The sequence below is a fragment of the Amia ocellicauda genome, chromosome 8, assembly GCF_036373705.1.
Source record: "Amia ocellicauda isolate fAmiCal2 chromosome 8, fAmiCal2.hap1, whole genome shotgun sequence".
Taxonomy (NCBI): domain Eukaryota; kingdom Metazoa; phylum Chordata; class Actinopteri; order Amiiformes; family Amiidae; genus Amia; species Amia ocellicauda.
In genome coordinates this window covers 18,995,339-19,014,427 of record NC_089857.1, presented here as the reverse complement: position 1 = coordinate 19,014,427, position 19,089 = coordinate 18,995,339, and the positions used below count along the sequence as shown (strand labels likewise).

The window sequence follows — 19,089 nt, the reverse complement described above, 5'->3', positions numbered from 1 at the left end:
ACATCTCCTGTGGGGTTGTTTGTGGGGGGTTAAGAAACTATATTGGCCTTATATTGGAAGATTGTTTTGCTAGATTTGGAGACAGAGGCCAGTTAGTATACAATACACCATCTCCTTCATGCACCATCTCCTGGAAGAAGCCAAGCATGTAGTAACAAAAGAAAAAGCCCACTTTTATTCAGCTAATTGAAAATATCTCCCCATTAAAAAACCAAAATAAACCATAATGAACCCTTTTAGTATTCTTGTTCATGGCTGGATGCAGACCCTTGTTAACCACAAAGGCAAACAAAACATTTTCAAATGTATGAACACAATGTGTACAAAACAACTAATATGTAAATTGTGTGTGCTGCCTGTTTTGCAAGCAGTTCATCTTTCACAGTCATGGGAAATCTATCTGCTTCACACATAATATGTGAATATAAAGCTTTTTTTTTGTAATATAGTGACTAGGATAGGTAATACTATGTTGTTTGGTCAAATCTACATAAAGCAAATGTGAAAGTGTTTTACTCCAATCAATAATCGCAGTGCATTTTCTACCTTTTTAAAATGTAGCCCACTTTTACAAAGCTATATGCTACACATGCATGCACTTCTCATCATCTCAGCTCTACATTCACAAATGCTTTCAATAAAATACCCAGCCAATCCGCCCTGCAGCAAAACGCATTGCAAACCAGTCCCCTGGTTCACTGGGCGCCTACATTGCCCGAGCCAAGCCTTGACATCGACCAGTGTCTTTTTCAATGCACACGTTAGTTTAAAACCAACTTTGTCTTTTTCCTCCTTCTTCTCTCCCTGAAGCATTTTGTTTTCAAAGGTGCTCAACGCATGCGTCGCACTCTTGCCATTGCGAGTGAAATCGGAAACCGCTTCCTGGTCCCTGGAAATGAGCAGCTTCAAGTGTGTGATGCTGGATAAACTGCATTAACTGCACAACACACAGTAATGCTATTGATCGGTCGTTTGCAAACCCATGTCACACACCTTCTGTCAGCCGAGGCGAAAGGTAAGGAGGATGAACTGGGAGGAATAAAACTTTGCCCTGCGTTTGTGTGTTTGGGATGCTGCTCTGGGGGGCTGTGTGTGTTTTCCTTCAGTTTTGCACAGCATCAGTGTCACTAAATTAAAGGACGCAAAGCAAACTACCAACACAAGCTGCATCTCAGGTCATGATGGGACAGGGATCCGATCTGTGTTCATGTCCACCTTCAATCTTGTTTGGGTGATTTCGCAGTAATGCCTGTCTTAGTTCCTGTTAAACGAATTATTTAAATATTTACTTCTGTATAGCTGGAGGAAATCATGTATTAAAGCTGGGATACTCCACGAGGTTGGTATAGCTAATTTTCCTAATGCTTAAATCTGTGTTGTCTATATAACAATTATATCAAACTTAGAAATAAGTCCTTTTTAAGTAAGAAGGACTGCTTCGGGTATGTGAATATCAATATACAGTTTGTTTAATATTTAATAAGTGTTGTATTTTGTATGCAGTTTGTACACTTTTATCTTAGATATGAGAATAAGTAAATCTTTTGATGTATTTTCTTTATGGCTTTGTTGAAAAGGAAGTCAGACTAAGAAAAATAGTTGAGTCAAGTTGACTCATCATTGCCAGTAAGGTTACACATATATATTTATATTTTCCCTCCTATTTATGAATTAAATAACATTTATTTTTCTAAAATAAACTATAAAGTTCTGTAAAGAGTCGAATAAATAAGTGCAGGTCTTCTAATGTTAAACCCAGACTTCTCATTTAAACGAGGAAGATTGTTGCACAAGAAGAAAATAAGTTATGAAAGTGATAGATTTATGCAACGTTATTATGTATTATAATTATGAAATTATTGTAGTTGAATTATTTTAATATTTTATATATGACTATTTATTGCAGTAGAGTTTCAAAGCAGTTTGTACACATCTAAGAGTCCAACTATAACCCAGACATGAGGAATGACTCAGCATGTTGGGTTTCTGCCAGAAGAAATGCAATTTTTCTGCTCTTATGAGTTCCTGGTTATTCTAGGAATTTCCTCTTGACAAGCACGAGTGAAACGGAGGTGGTGAGGGGCAACAACATGGCGAACCCTGAAGAAAGCAGCACTAAATCAGCCAGTAACTCTTCTCGAGTTATTACTGTGGTCTTCCTCGCTCTCCTGTTGGACTTGCTGGGCTTCACCCTGATTCTGCCACTGCTCCCCTCCATTTTGGATCACTATGGTCAGACACAGGTAGGTCCAGTTCCTCACCTACTTCTGCCCACTAAGACCGAAGAAATCGATAGACATTCTCTCTTGCTTTTTCTGTCAACCTCGGCACAAGGATACACTCCAGGAGAAATTCCAGGAAGATCTTCAAGCCCTTATAGCAGTAACTGAGGGTATATGTTTTTGAGTTGTATAGGCACAAAATCAACATTAGAAGTTCTCTCTCTTCTTTGTATTGCTAATGGGCAAAAAACTTTTAATAACTTTACCTCTGCCTGTGTTTGGACTCTGGTTTGCTAGCCGTGTGCTCCAGCGTCGTGGCTCATCATGAGATAGAGAGATGAAAGACACAGACTAATGCACAATCAGTTTTGTTGTGTTGAAATGTCCGATAGGCCAGCTGGATGTCAGATACATTTAATCCTTTGCCGATCAGATTTAGACGAACAGGGGAAGGCTTTTATAGTCTGTGCATGCCTTGAAGTTTTAGCAGACAATCAGAGTTATTCTATCCACCTCCCCTGATCAGGATTACTTGGGCTGCTTTGCTTATTGCCGATGTCAGTGTCAGTAATAGATTAATACTTCAGATGATCTAACATTCTATACAAATTCCTATCAAGCAATCTTATTGTGGACTGCCAGAAGGAAGAGGGTGTTTTTATTGTTCATTACTGTTGTGCCCTGGTTAATTACTAATGACATGGCCACAACAGAAAATCCAATTAAGTTTGAGGACAAGGAGAGGGAAAAAACATACTTGTGTTGTGTATTAATAAAATAAGGTTTATCTTGCCAAAAAAAAGAAAAAGGAGGCATTTTGTATTAATACAGCAATGATAACTCTTACACAAAAAGCATTTATCTCAAGAGAAAAGTTCAGAATATATAAAAAGTAAGCTTTAAGAGAACTAGATGAGATATTTCAGATTTAATATATATATATGCATATGTTTTTGGCTGCCTCTGAGTTATTTATTTGCTCGACAGGACCCAGTGTATCAGTCACTACAGAGCCTTGTGGAGTGGTTTGAATTAACCATAGGGGTTCCAGTAGAAAGAAAATACAACAATGTTCTCTTTGGAGGTAAGATATGATGGAGGTAGGTGAGCACCAGCCATGAGGAAACGTCATTCCTTTGTTGCTGATAGTGTGTCTGGTTTATACAGTCCTGGCAGATGTGAAATGGTAAAGAATTATACGTTTTGTGGGACTAATAGAAGTCATTGTGCCAGGATAATATATTTTTCGAAGAAGCATTAGGCCACTACATGTATGTGTATCTAAACTTGAATAAATAAGATCGATAATATCATATTAAAGCTAGGAGATTCAAATGCGTGATGGAGCCACAATGAGATCCGTCTCTCTTCCTGTCAGGTCTGATTGGCTCCCTGTTCTCGCTGCTGCAGTTCCTGTCCTCCCCTCTCACTGGTGCCGCCTCCGATTACTATGGCAGGAGACCGCTGATGATGATCTTAACGGTGGGTCTCCTGAGGTCTAATATCGAATCAAATCACCATTAGTGTAACAAGTCATGAAGAGAACTAATGTATGAGTGGCAAAAAGGAAAAAAGATGTGGCAAGCTCTCCTATACAAGGATCTTGAAGAGATCACAAAGTTCACCTAGTTCAAGCAGGACTACAGCTAAGAATTGCAAGTCAGCATTTGAACAGAGAATTCCTGGATTCCTCTTCTTGGCTTAATTGTGCATAGCAGCTGTACTTTCTTGAGAACTACAAGAGACAGAATAGGGCTCCATTGTGTAGACATCTTTTGAAAGAGATTCCTCTAGAGTGGACTGTTGGGACTGAACTGTGCCCTTGGTATGCAGGTGGGCCTCATGTCGTCCTACGCTCTCTGGGCTGTATCCAGGAGCTTCAGCCTGTTCCTCCTGTCCCGAGTGGTGGGAGGGGTATGCAAGGGCAACGTCAGTCTCTGCACAGCGATCGTTGCTGACCTGGGCTGCCCCAAAGCACGCAGTCGAGGGATGGTAGGTATAACTCTCCACTCTCCATGAAGGTTGCTCAAGACGCATCCTGTAATTGATCCCCTCCGATATCAGGCTGTATCTCTTAAACTGTATATATGTTTGATAGTTTTATTCCCTTAGGAAGCTTAACTCATAATGTAGACATTGTCCACATTGTAGAATGGTAAGCAAATGTGTCCACATCTTTTTTTTTTTTTTCAGGCTATGATTGGTGTTGCCTTTTCCCTGGGCTTCACTGTTGGTCCAATGATTGGGGCCTACTTTGCCCTGAACCCTGGCAAGGATGAGATCTTTTATCTGGGCCCGGCTGTCCTGGCTCTGGTCTTCTCTGCTGCTGATTTACTCTTCATATTTGTCATGCTTCCAGAGACGCTGCCCAAAAACAACAGGGTAAGGCAACTGGGCCTTCATTAACGTTAACCTATGTGAGCAATCTAATTATAATCAACAAATCTCATGTTACAGGGTTGATATTGTCCTAATATTTTTCAGTGTTCCTTACTTAAAGAAACAATACATCTTTTTGATATCTTGGGCTGAAGTTCAACTTCATCCCTATATCTGACACACAGGCCTCATATCTCAAAGCATGACTCAAGCATGACTTCCCTGTTCTCAGACACATGTGGTTCCACTTAAACAAGATTACATCTGGCAAGTAAAGCTACAGAGGCAGGGAGGTGCAGCTAAATGGAGTCACCATTAGCAGAAGCTGTTTCTCATGTCAAAAGGGAGAATCTGCTGACAATGATCTTGTTCTTCCGCAGGTGTCCTCAGTGGCCTCGGGGATACAGGAGTCGATGGACCTGTTGAGTCCCCTTGCCTTGTTCCGATTCTCCGCTGTAACCAGAAAAGAAGACTCTCCCAAAGACAGTCAGTACCCATTACCGTGTGTGATCTCTATGTGAGACTTTGCTTTCGATAAGGTGTAGTCTTTTAAAAGAAACACACAAAAAAGTCTCGTGCCATATGCATGAACTCTTCTGCCTCCCATGATCAAGTTTTTCCCACTGCCTGGAACTAATAATAATGTTAAACCCCAAGAGATGGACTTGCATGTCTTTCAGATTTCAGATTCGGTTTTCTTGGTCTATTTTAGGTATCCAGAACCTGAAGGTGCTGGGCTTGGTCTACTTCTTCTATCTGTTCCTGTTCTCCGGGCTCGAGTACACCCTGAGCTTTCTGACTCACCAGCGCTTTCAGTTCACCAGGTAAGTGTTCCTGGGAGTTCTGAGAGATAGAGTCCTTAGAGAAAGTCATTCACTGCTGAACATCTTCAACATCCAGTTTATGGAACACATAAGAACCCTGAAACCAGATACCTCTGTGGTTTATTTCAAGTTGTTTAATGGTTTACTGATTAATACCATCAATAGTCCTCTCTAAACCAAGTGGAAAATTAATGCTTCTCAAATGGTAAATTAAAAGACAATTGCTACAGAATGTCTATTTTTGTTAAAAGGCCAGCTATGAAATACATTCACATTGTTGCAAGTCTAGGCATCGTGCCAGGAGAAATAGAAGATTCTTTCATATTAATTGGGCCATTACATTTCCGTGTCTTACAGCATGCAGCAGGGGAAAATGTTTTTCTTCATTGGAATCACCATGGCACTGATTCAGGGAGGGTATGCTCGCAGGATTAAGCCTGGAAGACAAATCGTGACAATCAGAATGGTAAATCCTTTTTCAAATGCTTTTGGAGTATTGGGAAATCAAGAGTACTAATTCAGGTGGTATTTTCAACTCAATCAGAAATACTTTAGAATTATAATTTTTTAAACAGCACTTTTATAAAGGTTTGCATTACAAGGCAACACCGTTTCAATCATTATAAGCCATTGACAGCTCATAATTAATCTAAATATATTTTAATATTTGTTAACATTGGCTTAGTCAGTGGCTTAGTGACTGGAAAAGTGTCTCTACAGATGGCAAAACAACACTTCCTTCTGGGAAGCCAAGTTGTAATGTGAGGCTGATAAACACTTTGTATGGTGAATTACTACCATCTCATTTTCCTTTTTCATATTTTAATTGTCATAACCTGAAATGTAGGAACCTATGACACTTCATATTCAGGTTGAAGTAATAATAGTGACTAAGGCCTATAGTGAGACAAGACTTATGAAATAGCCCAAAACACATATTGAGTCTTTCAGATTTATTTAAGTTCATAATAATACACAAATGAAAATACTGGAAGATATATGCATGTATTTGACATTAAATACTTTCAAAGAGATGTTTAATTGTTAAGAAACATTTAACATTCTTCGTTATTTGACATCAGTGCTCAGCTCAGGACTGGCAAAGGTAAAGACTAGAAAATAGACAAATCTGTTAATTCAAATTAAATAAAATTAAACTTACATTTTCTTTTCAGGCAATTTTAATGCTGATCCCAGCTTTCATTGTCATTGGTTTGGCTTGGAACGTGACTATGCTGTACATAGGACTACTGCTATATTCCTTTGGTAAGTTGCACAGTTTTAGAATTATGCATATATTATACACACACATATATATATAAATATAAATTCAGTGATGCTAAGGGTTGCATGGTTTTCCATCCTATATAATGTAAATCCTCACTGCGGCGGCTCCAATAATCTGCTGGTGTTTCATTGCAGCTGCTGCGGTGGTTGTCCCCTGCTTGTCGACTCTGGTTTCTGCATACGGTGAGTGAATCATTCTTTCAAATGATGAGAAAAATGTGTTTAAATAGGAGACACAAAAGTCAAACAAAATCACGATTACACACAATCATTTTAAGAGCATGACTAGTAAACCCATTCACCTTCACTGTTCATCTATACATACAAAGAGTCAGTTTTCTTTTCCTGGTAGTGGATTAACTGTATAGGTCATGGATGTACATATAATACTGTGCAAAAGTTTTAGGCAGGTGTGAAAAAATGCTGTAAAGTAAGAATGCTTTCAGAAATAGACATGTTAATAGATTATATTGATCAATTAACTAAATGTAAAGTGAGTGAACAGAAGAAAAATCTAAATCAAATCCATATTTGGTGTGACCACCCTTTGCCTTCAAAACAGTATCAATTCCTCTAGGTACACTTGCACACAGTTTTTGAAGGAACTCAGCAGGTAGGTTGGCCCAAACATCTTGGAGAACTAACCACAGTTCTTCTGTGGATTTAGGCAGCCTCAGTTGCTTCTCTCTCTTCATGTAATCCCAGACAGACTCGATGATGTGGAGATCAGGGCTCTGTGGGGGCCAAACCATCACTTCCATGACTCCTTGTTCTACTTCACGCTGAAGATAGTTCTTAATGACTTTCACTGTATGTTAGGGGTTGTTTACGTGCTGCAGAATACATTTGGGGCCAATCAGATGCCTCCCTGATGTTATTGCGTGATCGATAAGTATCTGCCTGTACTTCTCAGCATTGAGGAGACCATTCATTTTGACCAAATCCCCAACTCCATTTGCAGAAATGCAGCCCCAAACTTGCAAGGAACCTCCACCATGCTTCACTGTTGCCTGCAGACACTCATTCATGTACCGCTCTCCAGCCCTTCAGAAAAAACAAACTGCCTTCTGCTACAGCCAGATATTTCAAATGTTGACTCATCAGTCCAGAGCACCTGCTGCCATTTTTCTGCACCCCAGTTCCTGTGTTTTTGTGCATAGTTGAGTTGCTTGGTCTTGTTGCCACGTCGGAGGTACGGCTTTTTGGCCACAAGTCTTCCATGAAGGCCACTTCTGACCAGATTTCTCCGGACAGTAGATGGGTGTACCAGGGTCCCACTGTTTTCTGCCAATTCTGAGCTGATGGCACTGCTGGACATCTTCCGATTGCGAAGGGAAGTAAGCATAATGTGTCTTTCATCTGCTGCAGTAAGTTTCCTTGGCCGACCACTGTGCCTACGGTCCTCAACGTTGCCCGTTTCTTTGTGCTTCTTCAAAAGAGCTTGGACAGCACATCTGGAAACCCCTGTCTGCCTTGAAATGTCTGCCTGGGAGAGACCTTGCTGATGCAGTATAACTACCTTGTGTCTTGTTTCTGTGCTCAGTCTTGCCATGGTGTGTAAGTTTTGACAGTAAACTTCAGCAACCTCACCTTGTTAGCTGAGTTTGGCTGCTCCTCACCCAGTTTTATTCCTCCTACACAGCTGTTTCTGTTTCAGTTAATGATTGTGTTTCAACCTACATATTGAATTGATGATCATTAGCACCTGTTTGGTATAATTGTTTAATTATACACCTGACTATATGCCTACAAAATCCCTGACTGTGTGCAAGTGTACCTAGAGTGTGGTCACACCAAATATGGATTCAATGTAAATTTTTCTTCTGTTCACTCACTTTGCATTCAGTTAATTGATAAATATAATCTATTAACATGTCTATTTTTGAAAGCATTCTTACTTTACAGCATTTTCCACACCTGCCTAAAACTTTTGCACAGTACTGTATACAGTACATAAACTGTAATTTCACAAACCTACAACCTCACAGTGAAAATCCCAAATGAGAAACTGAAAGGCAGGTATTAATTGATTAATCTGGTTTGCTGACAGGCTGTTTACAGACTGCTTTTCTCTCCCTAGGCTCGGCAAATCAGAAAGGCACAGTGATGGGCATTCTGCGCAGTCTGGGGGCCCTGGCCAGAACTCTGGGCCCTATTGTAGCATCCTCAGGTGAGTCATTAAACAGCCAAGAGGGCCTGAGCAGACTTTTACAAAAGCAGAGAGAACAGACAATAATACAGGATAGCTCACCCTGAACTATTGTCTACTATTGTTTACACTTTATAAAAGAAGAGGAAAGTCCAGATATACAGGTGGTAAATGTAACTTTTTCTTTTAACTGTCATGGTGCTTGGCTAAACATTCCCTGTGAATTTTGAAGTTGCTCTGGATTTGCATGTGTGACCATATGCTGCACCCTTGAAAGCCTGTGTGAGACACTGAGCACTGTGTTGAATTTGCAGTGTACTGGCTGGCTGGGGCCGAAATCTGTTTCATCGTCAGTTCGGCTTTCTTCCTCATCCCTCTGACCCTCCTGAGGCACCTTAAAGACGTGAAAAAGGACTGAGGGCCGGGTAACAGAGAGGGGCAACACTCCTGACAGCTGCTAGTGTTCACTGCAAAGGCAGTCATTGGAGACAATGGTTTTATTTTTTAATATTATTTTCCATAATGGTTTTCGTTTACATAATTTCATTTGTGTGTCATGTTGTGTTTGTCTTTGTAGCATTTGGAGGAATTATTAAGGTCATGGGAAGAAGGGCTCAGGTTTGTGTGTAGTGATCTAACGCCACTTTTTTCTTCACTCCAGATCTTATTTCAAATATGCAATAATTGTATTTACATAGATAAGTCTTTATTTTTGGTAATATTTTTGAAACTGAAAAACACATATATATGTACATTAAAACAAGCGGAAATATCTTGGGCCTACATTCAGTGGATCGATAAAGGCTGATGATGATGATATGAATGAGAACAAAACTGTGTAAGCCCATCTATGTTAAATGCTGGAAAGAAAAAGATCACTTGGTTTTAAAATGTGTTTTAGCAGTCTGTAATGGAGACATCAGGTTTGGTAATGATTTTAAAGACACCCTTTTTTCTTCAACATTCCATCACGAAATTCTAATGCTGCTTCGTACAGAAACCAGATCAGAGTCAGATTCTCAACTTCACATGCAATCTCCTTCATCAAAAAAGTTTTTTGATACATCAAAGAAGCAACTGTTTCCGCTGGGTGACATAACCTATGTGACATGACTGTAGAGAATCAGTTTGTCATACAGCCTTGTATTTATGGTAACGCATGAATGACCGTTTCTGAGTCTCACCAGTAAAGCCTTTAAAAATTAGTGAGTTATTCAAGTCAGGCTTTTAAACTTTGTGCAGAAAAAATATTCCTCTCCTGTAGGAAGGATGTACATTTGCTAACCCTTCTTGTGTACCAACACTTTTTGCTTCCACTTTCAATGTGCGCCAAGGGACAAATTCACACCTGGGGCCCTTTGTATAAGCATAGACTAAGTCTTAGTATAATTACAAAACCTCTGCTATAGTAGTTAAAAGTAGCATTCCAGCAGATTGTAAGTTTTGAGAGGAGATGCTAAGCTCTTTTTTTTTTTATGCCTCCTTTACGCATAGCAGCCCAGAGATGCATTTCCATAGGTACGCATTAATTGACACACACTGTATTCTTTCCTCTTTGTAATATATGGTATGATATATATATATATATATATATATATATATATATATATATATGATCAGGTTCTCATGTTGGCAGCAAATGCATTATTTCAGAGCTGAAGGGGCAACTGGTTATACCTGATACCGGTATTTGTATTCTTATTGCTGCATGTACTACATCATAACTTACAATTTGTACAGGGTTTCTGTAGGGTTGCACACATATGGGACCTATTTTCTGTTTTTTAACAGTCTGTGTGCATCTGATGTCAGTGCAGCAGTGCTGAGGTGAATCCTAGAGTAGGAGTCGCACATACACCCAAAAGAATGTCATTTGTATTGATTCATGAATGTTATAAAATATGCAAAATTTTAATGAAATAATTTAGCAAAGGCTGTTTGTGAGGAAATTCCAGATCTTCCTTAATTGTACGTAGCTTACCTATACATCACACTAAAATGGCAAACATACAGTAATGCAAAAAAGCTTGTTGCAGCGGTAAATTTTGACTTCTCATTTTGTGTATTGTAACAACAGTAAAGACAGAAATAGGTTTGGCACCATTAACTCTAGCCTACCACAGATAAATGCGAGTGCTTTTGCATGGGGACATTTACTATGTATCCTAGTAACTAGAGGAGGAAAAGTAATTTGGGGATCAATGGGTTACTTTTCTTAATTTTATGTATTTTCTTTGGAAAATCATGCACAAATAGAGCTCAGACTATTTCAGTTCACTGCTGGTTTGCATGCTGCTTAATTTCTGTAGGAGAATAATCAACTAATTACAATTGCTTACTGGAAAAATGGGAGATGACTACACGGTACACTAAAAGTAGTTTTTTTTGGTTAACCTGGATCTACTGTAATCTTTCTTTTCTCTACGCAGAATGTGTTTGAGACTCTCCAACTGTTTGCACCAAGTGTAGCCATGTTTCAGATCCTTTGAGAAGGTCCTACATTTGTATTTCTTCCAGTGTTGATGGTTTTGGAGAAAGCTGTAACTATTGTTGTTCTCTAGAAGATATATATAAGGTCTACAGAATTTTAATAGTACAGTGTCACACAGATGGTGCCTTTGATTTTCTATTTTTCATGATTCATGCAAATAAATCATGTTTTGCACAGGTTGGTGTCTTTTCTTGCTAGTGATTAATCTTGTCAGATTGATGGTTCTAAAGTACTAGTAAAATGTATTGCATAATGGTTTTAGAGTGGAGTACAAAATCCTACAAGTGAGATATAAAAGTACATTTTGGTATCAAGCTTCTGGAACTATTCATTCATACCTGAGACAAAACCATCTTATTGGCTAATATAAAAAAAATCTCAACTGCATTTATGTTTCTCTCTACATTGGACAAGACCAACTGAACTCAAAGAAAAATCCATAATACTCCATACATTATTTTAAAGGAAGAATTTTATTCATGGATGTAAACAGAATTGTACCATGAAAAAAAAATTAAATGCCTTCTAGAAATGTGCAGAAGGACCCACCAAAGGTTAAAAAATGCTGCATATGTAACAGAACTTGACACCTAGATGTGAACTGAAGTGTGGCAGATAGTTTAGTACTGTTATTACAGAAAACTGTCAATAAAACACAATATTGCAAAATATTACAGAGTCTTCATGTACAAAGGACAAACTATACAAGCTCAAAGCCATTAATGCCATGCAGTCCTTCAAGAACGCTCCCCCCCCCCCAAAACAAAAAAATATTTACCACTTTTATAGTGGCTTGTAAGAAGTTCACAAGTTGTCTGGTCAAGTGTGATCAACATGCGTCCAGTATCTGATGTCCCAAATAATGTCGGACAAGATTTTAAATGTCTCTGGCATTTCTTTCTATACTTTTATTTCAAGACGCTTGTTTTGGGTGAAAAAGGCAGTCCAGACTAAGTATTTTCAGTCACTGTACGAGACAAGAAGACCCAACTGTCTCGCTCTGTCTTGCCTGATTAAATGGTACATTTGTTGTGTAATCAGATGAGTATACAAAGAAAATATATCGGGATGTAGTATTTTAGGTGCTGGATGAAAAGGAATTCACAATGCTCTCAAAGATGCCCACTCCATAAGAAGCGACAACAGCACTAACGCTATATAGAGCAGAAGCTTGGAAGACCTCAATGAATCCATTAACTCATTCGACTGGACATTTTGGTGTTGCGACCCGTTTCTTCCTAGACTCTCATATTTCCTTGTTCCCCCTCGCGTCATCCAACGTCTTTGCGAAAGGCAATGGATGAGGAGCTAAAGAAGGAACAAATATATACTGTCCTTCCAAAGAAAAGGATCGCTGCAGAGCTGAAGAAATTAAGAAGCTTTTACTTTCCGATACGATTTGTTAATAGTAAAGCAGACTGATATAACCATTTAATCATGAATGCTCATCCCAGGAAAGTCCAGGATAATGCAATTAAAAAATGAATGACAAGTGCATAAATCTACTTTGGCTGTAGGCAAACTTAAACACACCTTTTGGGCCAAATATATAATGACTGCTGCAGGTTTCCAAACACACCACCAAAGCATTTGGTTTCTGCGCACCACAATACATGTATACATAGGGTATACATATAGTAGCCTCAGTAAAGTCATGCTTATTCAGGCAGAAAAATATCTAGCATTAACTATACAGGATTAAAACAAAATGTGTCATGTACGGGTCCTTTCTACCCATTGGCACACCTCTAAATATTCTTAGTCTTCAATTCAAACTAACATTACGGCCACGTAAGGTGAATAAAATCTGGCCTAATATACTCCCAAGCAATTTCAGCAAACTACCCTATCCATGGCCTCTTCAAGACAGAATATAAATGCAGGACTATATTCTTGGAGCCTGTCTGAGGTGTCAGCTGTACATATAGAAAGTGGAAGGCACGATATAGTCTCTAAATAAACACCAATTGTGTGTCTGAATCTTTGACAATTTCATTTGAGCAAAGTTGAAATATTTCAAAAAATCTCTGGGTCAAAAATTGGGATACACATTCTTGCTAAGACAGGTTTAACTTTGCATGGGTTGGACTTAAAGCAAATATCACTACATTTTGTTGCTACAGTTTTTTTCAAACAATTTTGATTACATGTGGCAAGAACTGACTGTCCATATTTAGCCTAAATGTTTGTCATTCTGCAAGTTTTAACAAAAGGAGATGTGGGATATTGTAGGATATTTGGAGAGCTATATGGGGAACACACTATGACGCTTGAAATGCTGGATTTAAATAAGCATCAAAAAAATGATTATAATTTTAAGGTTGGAAAAAGGGGTTTGACAGTCTGGCTGGTCTTTTAAAGACTTCTCTGTGCAAGTAGAACATTTAACGGTGTAGTCTGTATCGGGCTTTCACAGTTTTGACAATTTTTGAGACTGGCCAATACACACACCGGTGATGGTAGGAAAAGCATCTGGATAGGAACTGGTTGTGTCCAATCAACATAATTGTCACAAGAGAAGTTGTACTTCATCCTTTCCAGAAAGACCTTCCAGTTGGTCGCCTGCTTGGGCAGACTGACTTCTTAATTCTGGTCTTCTGATTTCAGAATGGCACAGTGATTCCCAGTCAGCAGCAGGGCCTAAATAACTGCCAAATTAAAAAAGTAAAACTTATGCACCTGCTTTCAAAGAAACCCCCCTGAAGTTTCTTTAAAAGACGCGCATGATCAGGTTCCCCTTACAAACGTGTTTTTGTGTGAAAAGGAAATGGCTCAGGACAACACCTAATGCAAAACAAGACCAATGACCTTTAAAATTCATATTAAAAACAAACTAGAAATACATCAGTTCTGGATTTTCATAAGCATTGTCATATTTTTTAATAGGAAAAAACTACAGATTGTATATGGCTTGCAATTGCATTTACTAAAATCTTTCCAGGCGAGATTTGTATTGGTGCATTTGTAGGAAGAGTAATTTTGCATATACACTTCCAGTGCGTTTTAAAGGATTAAAAATGTAAAACTAAACAAGAGTACATTTATAAATCAGCCTAGAAAGACCGGTATTGAATACATGAGTATAAATGCTTTATTGATGTTTTATCAAAGGCAGTTTAGCCATGCGACCCTATATTTTAATATGGAACAAGAAAACATTCTTCAGTAGCGCAATAGCTGGACCCCAAATATTCTGTACAGCGCCGCAATGTAAAGCCAGTGCAGAAATGCAGTCAGACAGCAATTATTAGCACCGTGTTCGTTTCATTTATTTGTTTTTCAATTTATGTATACACCAATTAAACCTCTTCAAAGCTTAATTTTTTTGCATTCCATGTTTTAAAAGACACTTGATACAGTCCCAATACATTCTAGTGGTTAATAGAGTTTAGTAATATATATTAAAAAAAAAAAAAAGCTAATGCTCACTTCAAATACGCACCAAAAGACGAGTCACAAGCCACGCACTTCACGTCACTGTACTTCCCACAGTGATTCAACAACGAATGCGACTTTCCACCGTATTAAACCAGACGTCATTTGACCCACTTTTTAATAGTTTTGGTGCAAATTGGAAGTGAACACTAGTATAAACAAATGCACACAATTTTGAATGCAATACGTAAAAACACAGGGTATAAATCAGCTGCACAGGACACAGCTCCTAAGAGTCGGTTTTCTTCTTGTTCTTCTTGAGGAAGGAGGGAGTGCGGAATTTCTTCTTCTTCTTGGAGGGAGACTTGCTAGGAGACTCGTCGCTGCCCTGGTCGGCGGCAGCAGTGTAGTCGGGGGGTGGGGAGGCCTCAAGCTCTGCCGCAGGGGGCTGTGGCTCCTCAGCCTCGGGCTGGGGGGGCTGCTCAGTCTGGCTCGGGGGCAGGTCGTCGGTGGGGGCGGGAGTCTCATCCGCCCCGGGGGGTGGGAAGGCGGGGGACTCCGAGGGCTCATCTGGGGTCAGGTCTGGGAGGGTCTGTCTCAAAGTGGCCGGGTCACTCTCGTCCTTGTACGTCTGATCCTGCTGGGACTCTGGAAAGGGGGTGGGGGGGGGGGGGGGCAGGGAGGCGAGTTAGCCAGGAGAAGTTGTTCTGCAAGACACTATGAGGTCAAAAATCAAGCAAGCAGCAGCAGCAGCAGCAGCAAAGCTATTCTTGGCTGACTTCACGTTGTGAAAACCAAACCTAGGACTATGCATATTATGTATGTATTCATAATGAATCTGAGGAGTATCTGTCCTGAGTTACAGCTGGTCAATAAGTGTTGTGGGTCAAAACACAGGTCTCTTCTCAGTGATTTTGACCAGATATGTTGGGGCCATACACACACACAAATAAGATTGACAAACAAAACAAAAGTTTTGACTGTCACGCCGGTCTCAAATACAGTCATCAGTAACAATGACTAAATCACACAAAAGCATGAAGTATTTTGCCAAGACACAAAAGGAACTATGGAGCACAGTACACATATTTGACAGTCTCAATTTAAACAGCCTTTTCCTCGTCTGCTGTATGGAGCCTAATGACTAAACACACATGTTATACACACTCAGTTTTAACTCCACAACACCAAATTAAAAATAACATTTTCTTTGACCGAAGCCCAGGTTAGTAAAACCAAAAAAAAAAAAAAAACAAGACGGCGCCCCCGAAGAATCCACCGCTTGAGAAAAGACCACCTTGGACCAGTTTTCAGTAGCCCCTCCTCCACCAGTCTCATGAAGGAGAGCAGCAGAGTTCTCTCTCGAACTCTACTTAAAAGCAGAAGGAGCAGCAGCACAACCCCTATGGATATTAGTTTAAAGGCATCCAAGATCTGGCATGGCAAATCAGCCAAAGCCATACCTATAATAATTGCATAACTACATTATGCTAAAATTGGTTTATTCAGCACTCAGGCAGTGTAATACTTATGAACAAACTTGTATAATTTCACTTATTATGGCTATTTATAAACCATTGATCATTTTCCAGCTGATAAGCAAGCTGTTCCTGAAGATCAAGCTGCTTCTACATTTTACAACAGTTCTACTAGCTGCAGATTTATGTTAAATACCCATGTTTATTGGCTCCAGATGCAATTACAGAATGGCAATATTTGTTCTGATCCTCTTCCTTATTAGGTTGTTAAAACACTTATTGTGAAGTCGATATTCTTGAATAACAAACATTCAAATACATAAGACAGGATTCACAGCAGAAAACACTCATTCTGCACTTCAAAAGGGTTACAAGACCCTCTGAGGAGCTGTTGATGATTCCTGCTTAATCTGAGAAAATAAGAGCAACGCTGTTTAAAATGTAACCGTGCACTCGAAACTTAACTGTCAAATGATGGACAGTAACCAAGTGGGCTACATCTGAAGTAAACTCCCTTATAATGAAACCCAGTTATATGTTGAATCATGGCACATTACCCATCTGTACTGCAAGATTTTGAAGTAGTTTTAAAAACCTTGTTTTTACTTTAATACATACTGGAAGTAAATGGGAAATAACTTTACAGTTATAACCAAATATAAACATTATGCTAAGCCAGCACCTAGCTTCAATCTGCAAACTGTAAAACAACCCTGAGCTCATTAAAATAAGAGAAAGCACGCACACAACAAACCACCAGTCACACATTTCAAACCATACCTGCAATGTTGTCAATTACTCTGTAACTGACTTAACTATAGAAAGGAAAAGACTACCCATAATGCTTTTTGCTGCTAGGTCCATCTCAGAGGTCATTCACAACCAAATTACATCTTTCCAAGTCCCGTCCTCCCCATCACTAAAAAGGAGCTCATGTGAAGGTGCAAGAAAAAAAGGATACGCCTAACCAATATGCATACAATGCATTAAGGGGGATTTGTTTTATCATCTGAAAAACTGTGACCCCTGTGAGGTGTAGTACTTTTCCCCATTTCACTCTAGTGCATTAAAACACCCAAGTCAATGGGTGGGGTAAAACAGCACAGCCAGTAGAAATTACATTTTATGAATGTCCTACTTATTCAGGAAAAAAAAAAAAAAAAAAAAATGGATGGAGGGAGGGAAAGTTATAAGCAGTTTACTTGTTCAATGTTATTAGGATTAAAAAATAAAATTTGCATGTAGAAGCATTTTTGAGCAAACGGTACTAAGTGGTTCTAGGTTAAAATTCCTGAAACCTATTTTTTGTAAAAGTCAAGTTTCCATTGCTCTAGGTCATCCACTTAGTTTTAGGAGAGTGAGATTCAATCCACCAAACCCGGTAGAAAATACTATGTAGTCTTGCTGCTGCGGTTTAAGAATTAGAACTTCTGAAATAGTACCTGTCACCAAAAGGAAAACAAAATTGAGAAGTCAAACAGTCCAAGATAAACCAGCAAATGAATTAGGGCACAGATGCAGGAGAGTCAAGCCATGCAAGGAGAGGTTAGAACAGAACGGAGGCATGAGATGTACAGTACTTACTATGGCAACAGGTACTCTTTTGCATATCCATCTCCTGTTTGTAATGCAGGCACAGGAAGAAAAAAGCACAAGTAGAAAAATGTCTATGCAATCATCACAGCCATTGTGTTAAAATTAAAATTATATACTTAAAAAAAAAAAAGGAATGGAAATATACCATTCTTACAAGATCTCAGAAATGAAATGGAGAAGTGAATGGGGAAGTATAACAAGACAAGTGATACACTTTATAAACACACTGAAGGATTAGATTACACCATGTTTCACCTTTCAGATAAACTTCTAGCCTCCCCTTCGATTATGCTGGCAAGATTCAAGAGCCTGTGATTGCACCGGCTGATGGAATTACAACAGAGCAAGGCTGCTTACGGGAAACCACATCAAGTGAATTGTTTCTCAAGGGGATTGGGCAGATAACCTTGCAAATCGGTCATCAATCCACAGAACTAAAGCTACCTCCCCTGTAATGCACTGCCAATGTGCTGTAGCTTTGCCCGGAAGGGAAATCCCACATCCGAGGCTGAGGAAGTTCCCTCTTCCAGCCTACTAATCCTTGACCTTTTTCAAAGAGTAGCCTGTATCATTTGCCATTTCCTATCCTTTTGTGCTGTGAATGCTAAAATACACATCTATATTATGTACAGTATTCCTAAAATCAGTGGTAATGGCACAAATTAACTTGTATTGGACTGAAAACTGGGATGTGCGCAATGTCTTTGGAAACTGTAAAATGCAGAACAAAACACTCCTGTACACTGAGTGGAATGTGGACTGATTTGTCTTGCAGATCAAGACATCACCAAACAGGTCCTGGGCCCTGGTTTCCACAGCACAGGTGAGAAGTTTGTAAATTAACTCAGTCATTGCTTTCCCATAGACAGTCTTGCCCTGTTGTTCGTACACACCAGCCATGATGATTCTATTCTCTTTGTATTCCACATTTCAATTGTGTCAGTTTATATACTTTTCCCTTATCCTTACAGTTATGCGGTCACAGAGGGTCCCCTTTCCCACAATACAGGTGTAATCCAAATGCAATAAAAACCAAGAGGTGTGAACTATGGAAGGAACAACTTGTAAAAGCAGATTATAAAAGTCATCCTCAGATTAAAATCTTAATCTTGGCCAATAATTTTAGATTTACTGGGGTCTTGGCATTGCATATTTGCATTTCTAAATTCACCTTATCATTTTGATGGATATCATAAATCAGGATAATTCCATTAAACCAGTCTCCAAAATAACTAAAATGAAGTCAATAAATGCCATTACCACTATATAAATGTGATGCATTTGCTGC

The 19,089-nt window shown here is 39.1% G+C and overlaps 2 protein-coding genes across 16 annotated transcripts in view; one reads left to right on the top strand and one right to left on the bottom strand.

Moving 5' to 3' along the window:
* The first annotated feature begins 863 nt into the window (after positions 1 to 863).
* Positions 864 to 11,528, top strand: slc75a1 (solute carrier family 75 member 1). The gene is made up of 13 exons (XM_066710549.1): positions 864 to 1,015; positions 2,039 to 2,243; positions 3,210 to 3,306; positions 3,601 to 3,704; positions 4,056 to 4,214; positions 4,416 to 4,604; positions 4,982 to 5,087; positions 5,314 to 5,425; positions 5,783 to 5,891; positions 6,601 to 6,691; positions 6,848 to 6,895; positions 8,793 to 8,882; positions 9,176 to 11,528. The coding sequence occupies exons 2-13, from the start codon at positions 2,091 to 2,093 to the stop codon at positions 9,277 to 9,279; spliced, it is 1,362 nt and encodes a 453-aa protein (XP_066566646.1). The 5' UTR covers positions 864 to 1,015; positions 2,039 to 2,090; the 3' UTR covers positions 9,280 to 11,528.
* A 3,068-nt stretch (positions 11,529 to 14,596) lies between these two features.
* Positions 14,597 to 19,089, bottom strand: part of add1 (adducin 1 (alpha)) — a 36,052-nt gene continuing 31,559 nt past the window's right edge. For 9 of the 15 annotated variants that reach the window (XM_066710533.1, XM_066710538.1, XM_066710535.1 and 6 more), the window contains one exon: positions 14,597 to 15,375. In XM_066710533.1, coding sequence (XP_066566630.1) covers positions 15,017 to 15,375 — 359 coding nt within the window. In that variant the 3' untranslated portion in view covers positions 14,597 to 15,016. Of the gene's footprint in view, positions 15,376 to 17,788; positions 17,824 to 19,089 lie in introns of those variants that run through there. The other 6 variants (XM_066710541.1, XM_066710546.1, XM_066710547.1 and 3 more) reach the window with 2 other exon arrangements.

Bases quoted from the DNA above. Each gene is read 5' to 3' on its own strand.
- slc75a1 (XM_066710549.1), top strand. From the start codon at position 2,091: ATGGCGAACCCTGAAGAAAGCAGCACTAAATCAGCCAGTAACTCTTCT. The intron at 2,244-3,209 runs GTAGGTCCAGTT...TTTGCTCGACAG, and splicing joins ATCACTATGGTCAGACACAG to GACCCAGTGTATCAGTCACT. The intron at 4,605-4,981 runs GTAAGGCAACTG...GTTCTTCCGCAG, and splicing joins CGCTGCCCAAAAACAACAGG to GTGTCCTCAGTGGCCTCGGG.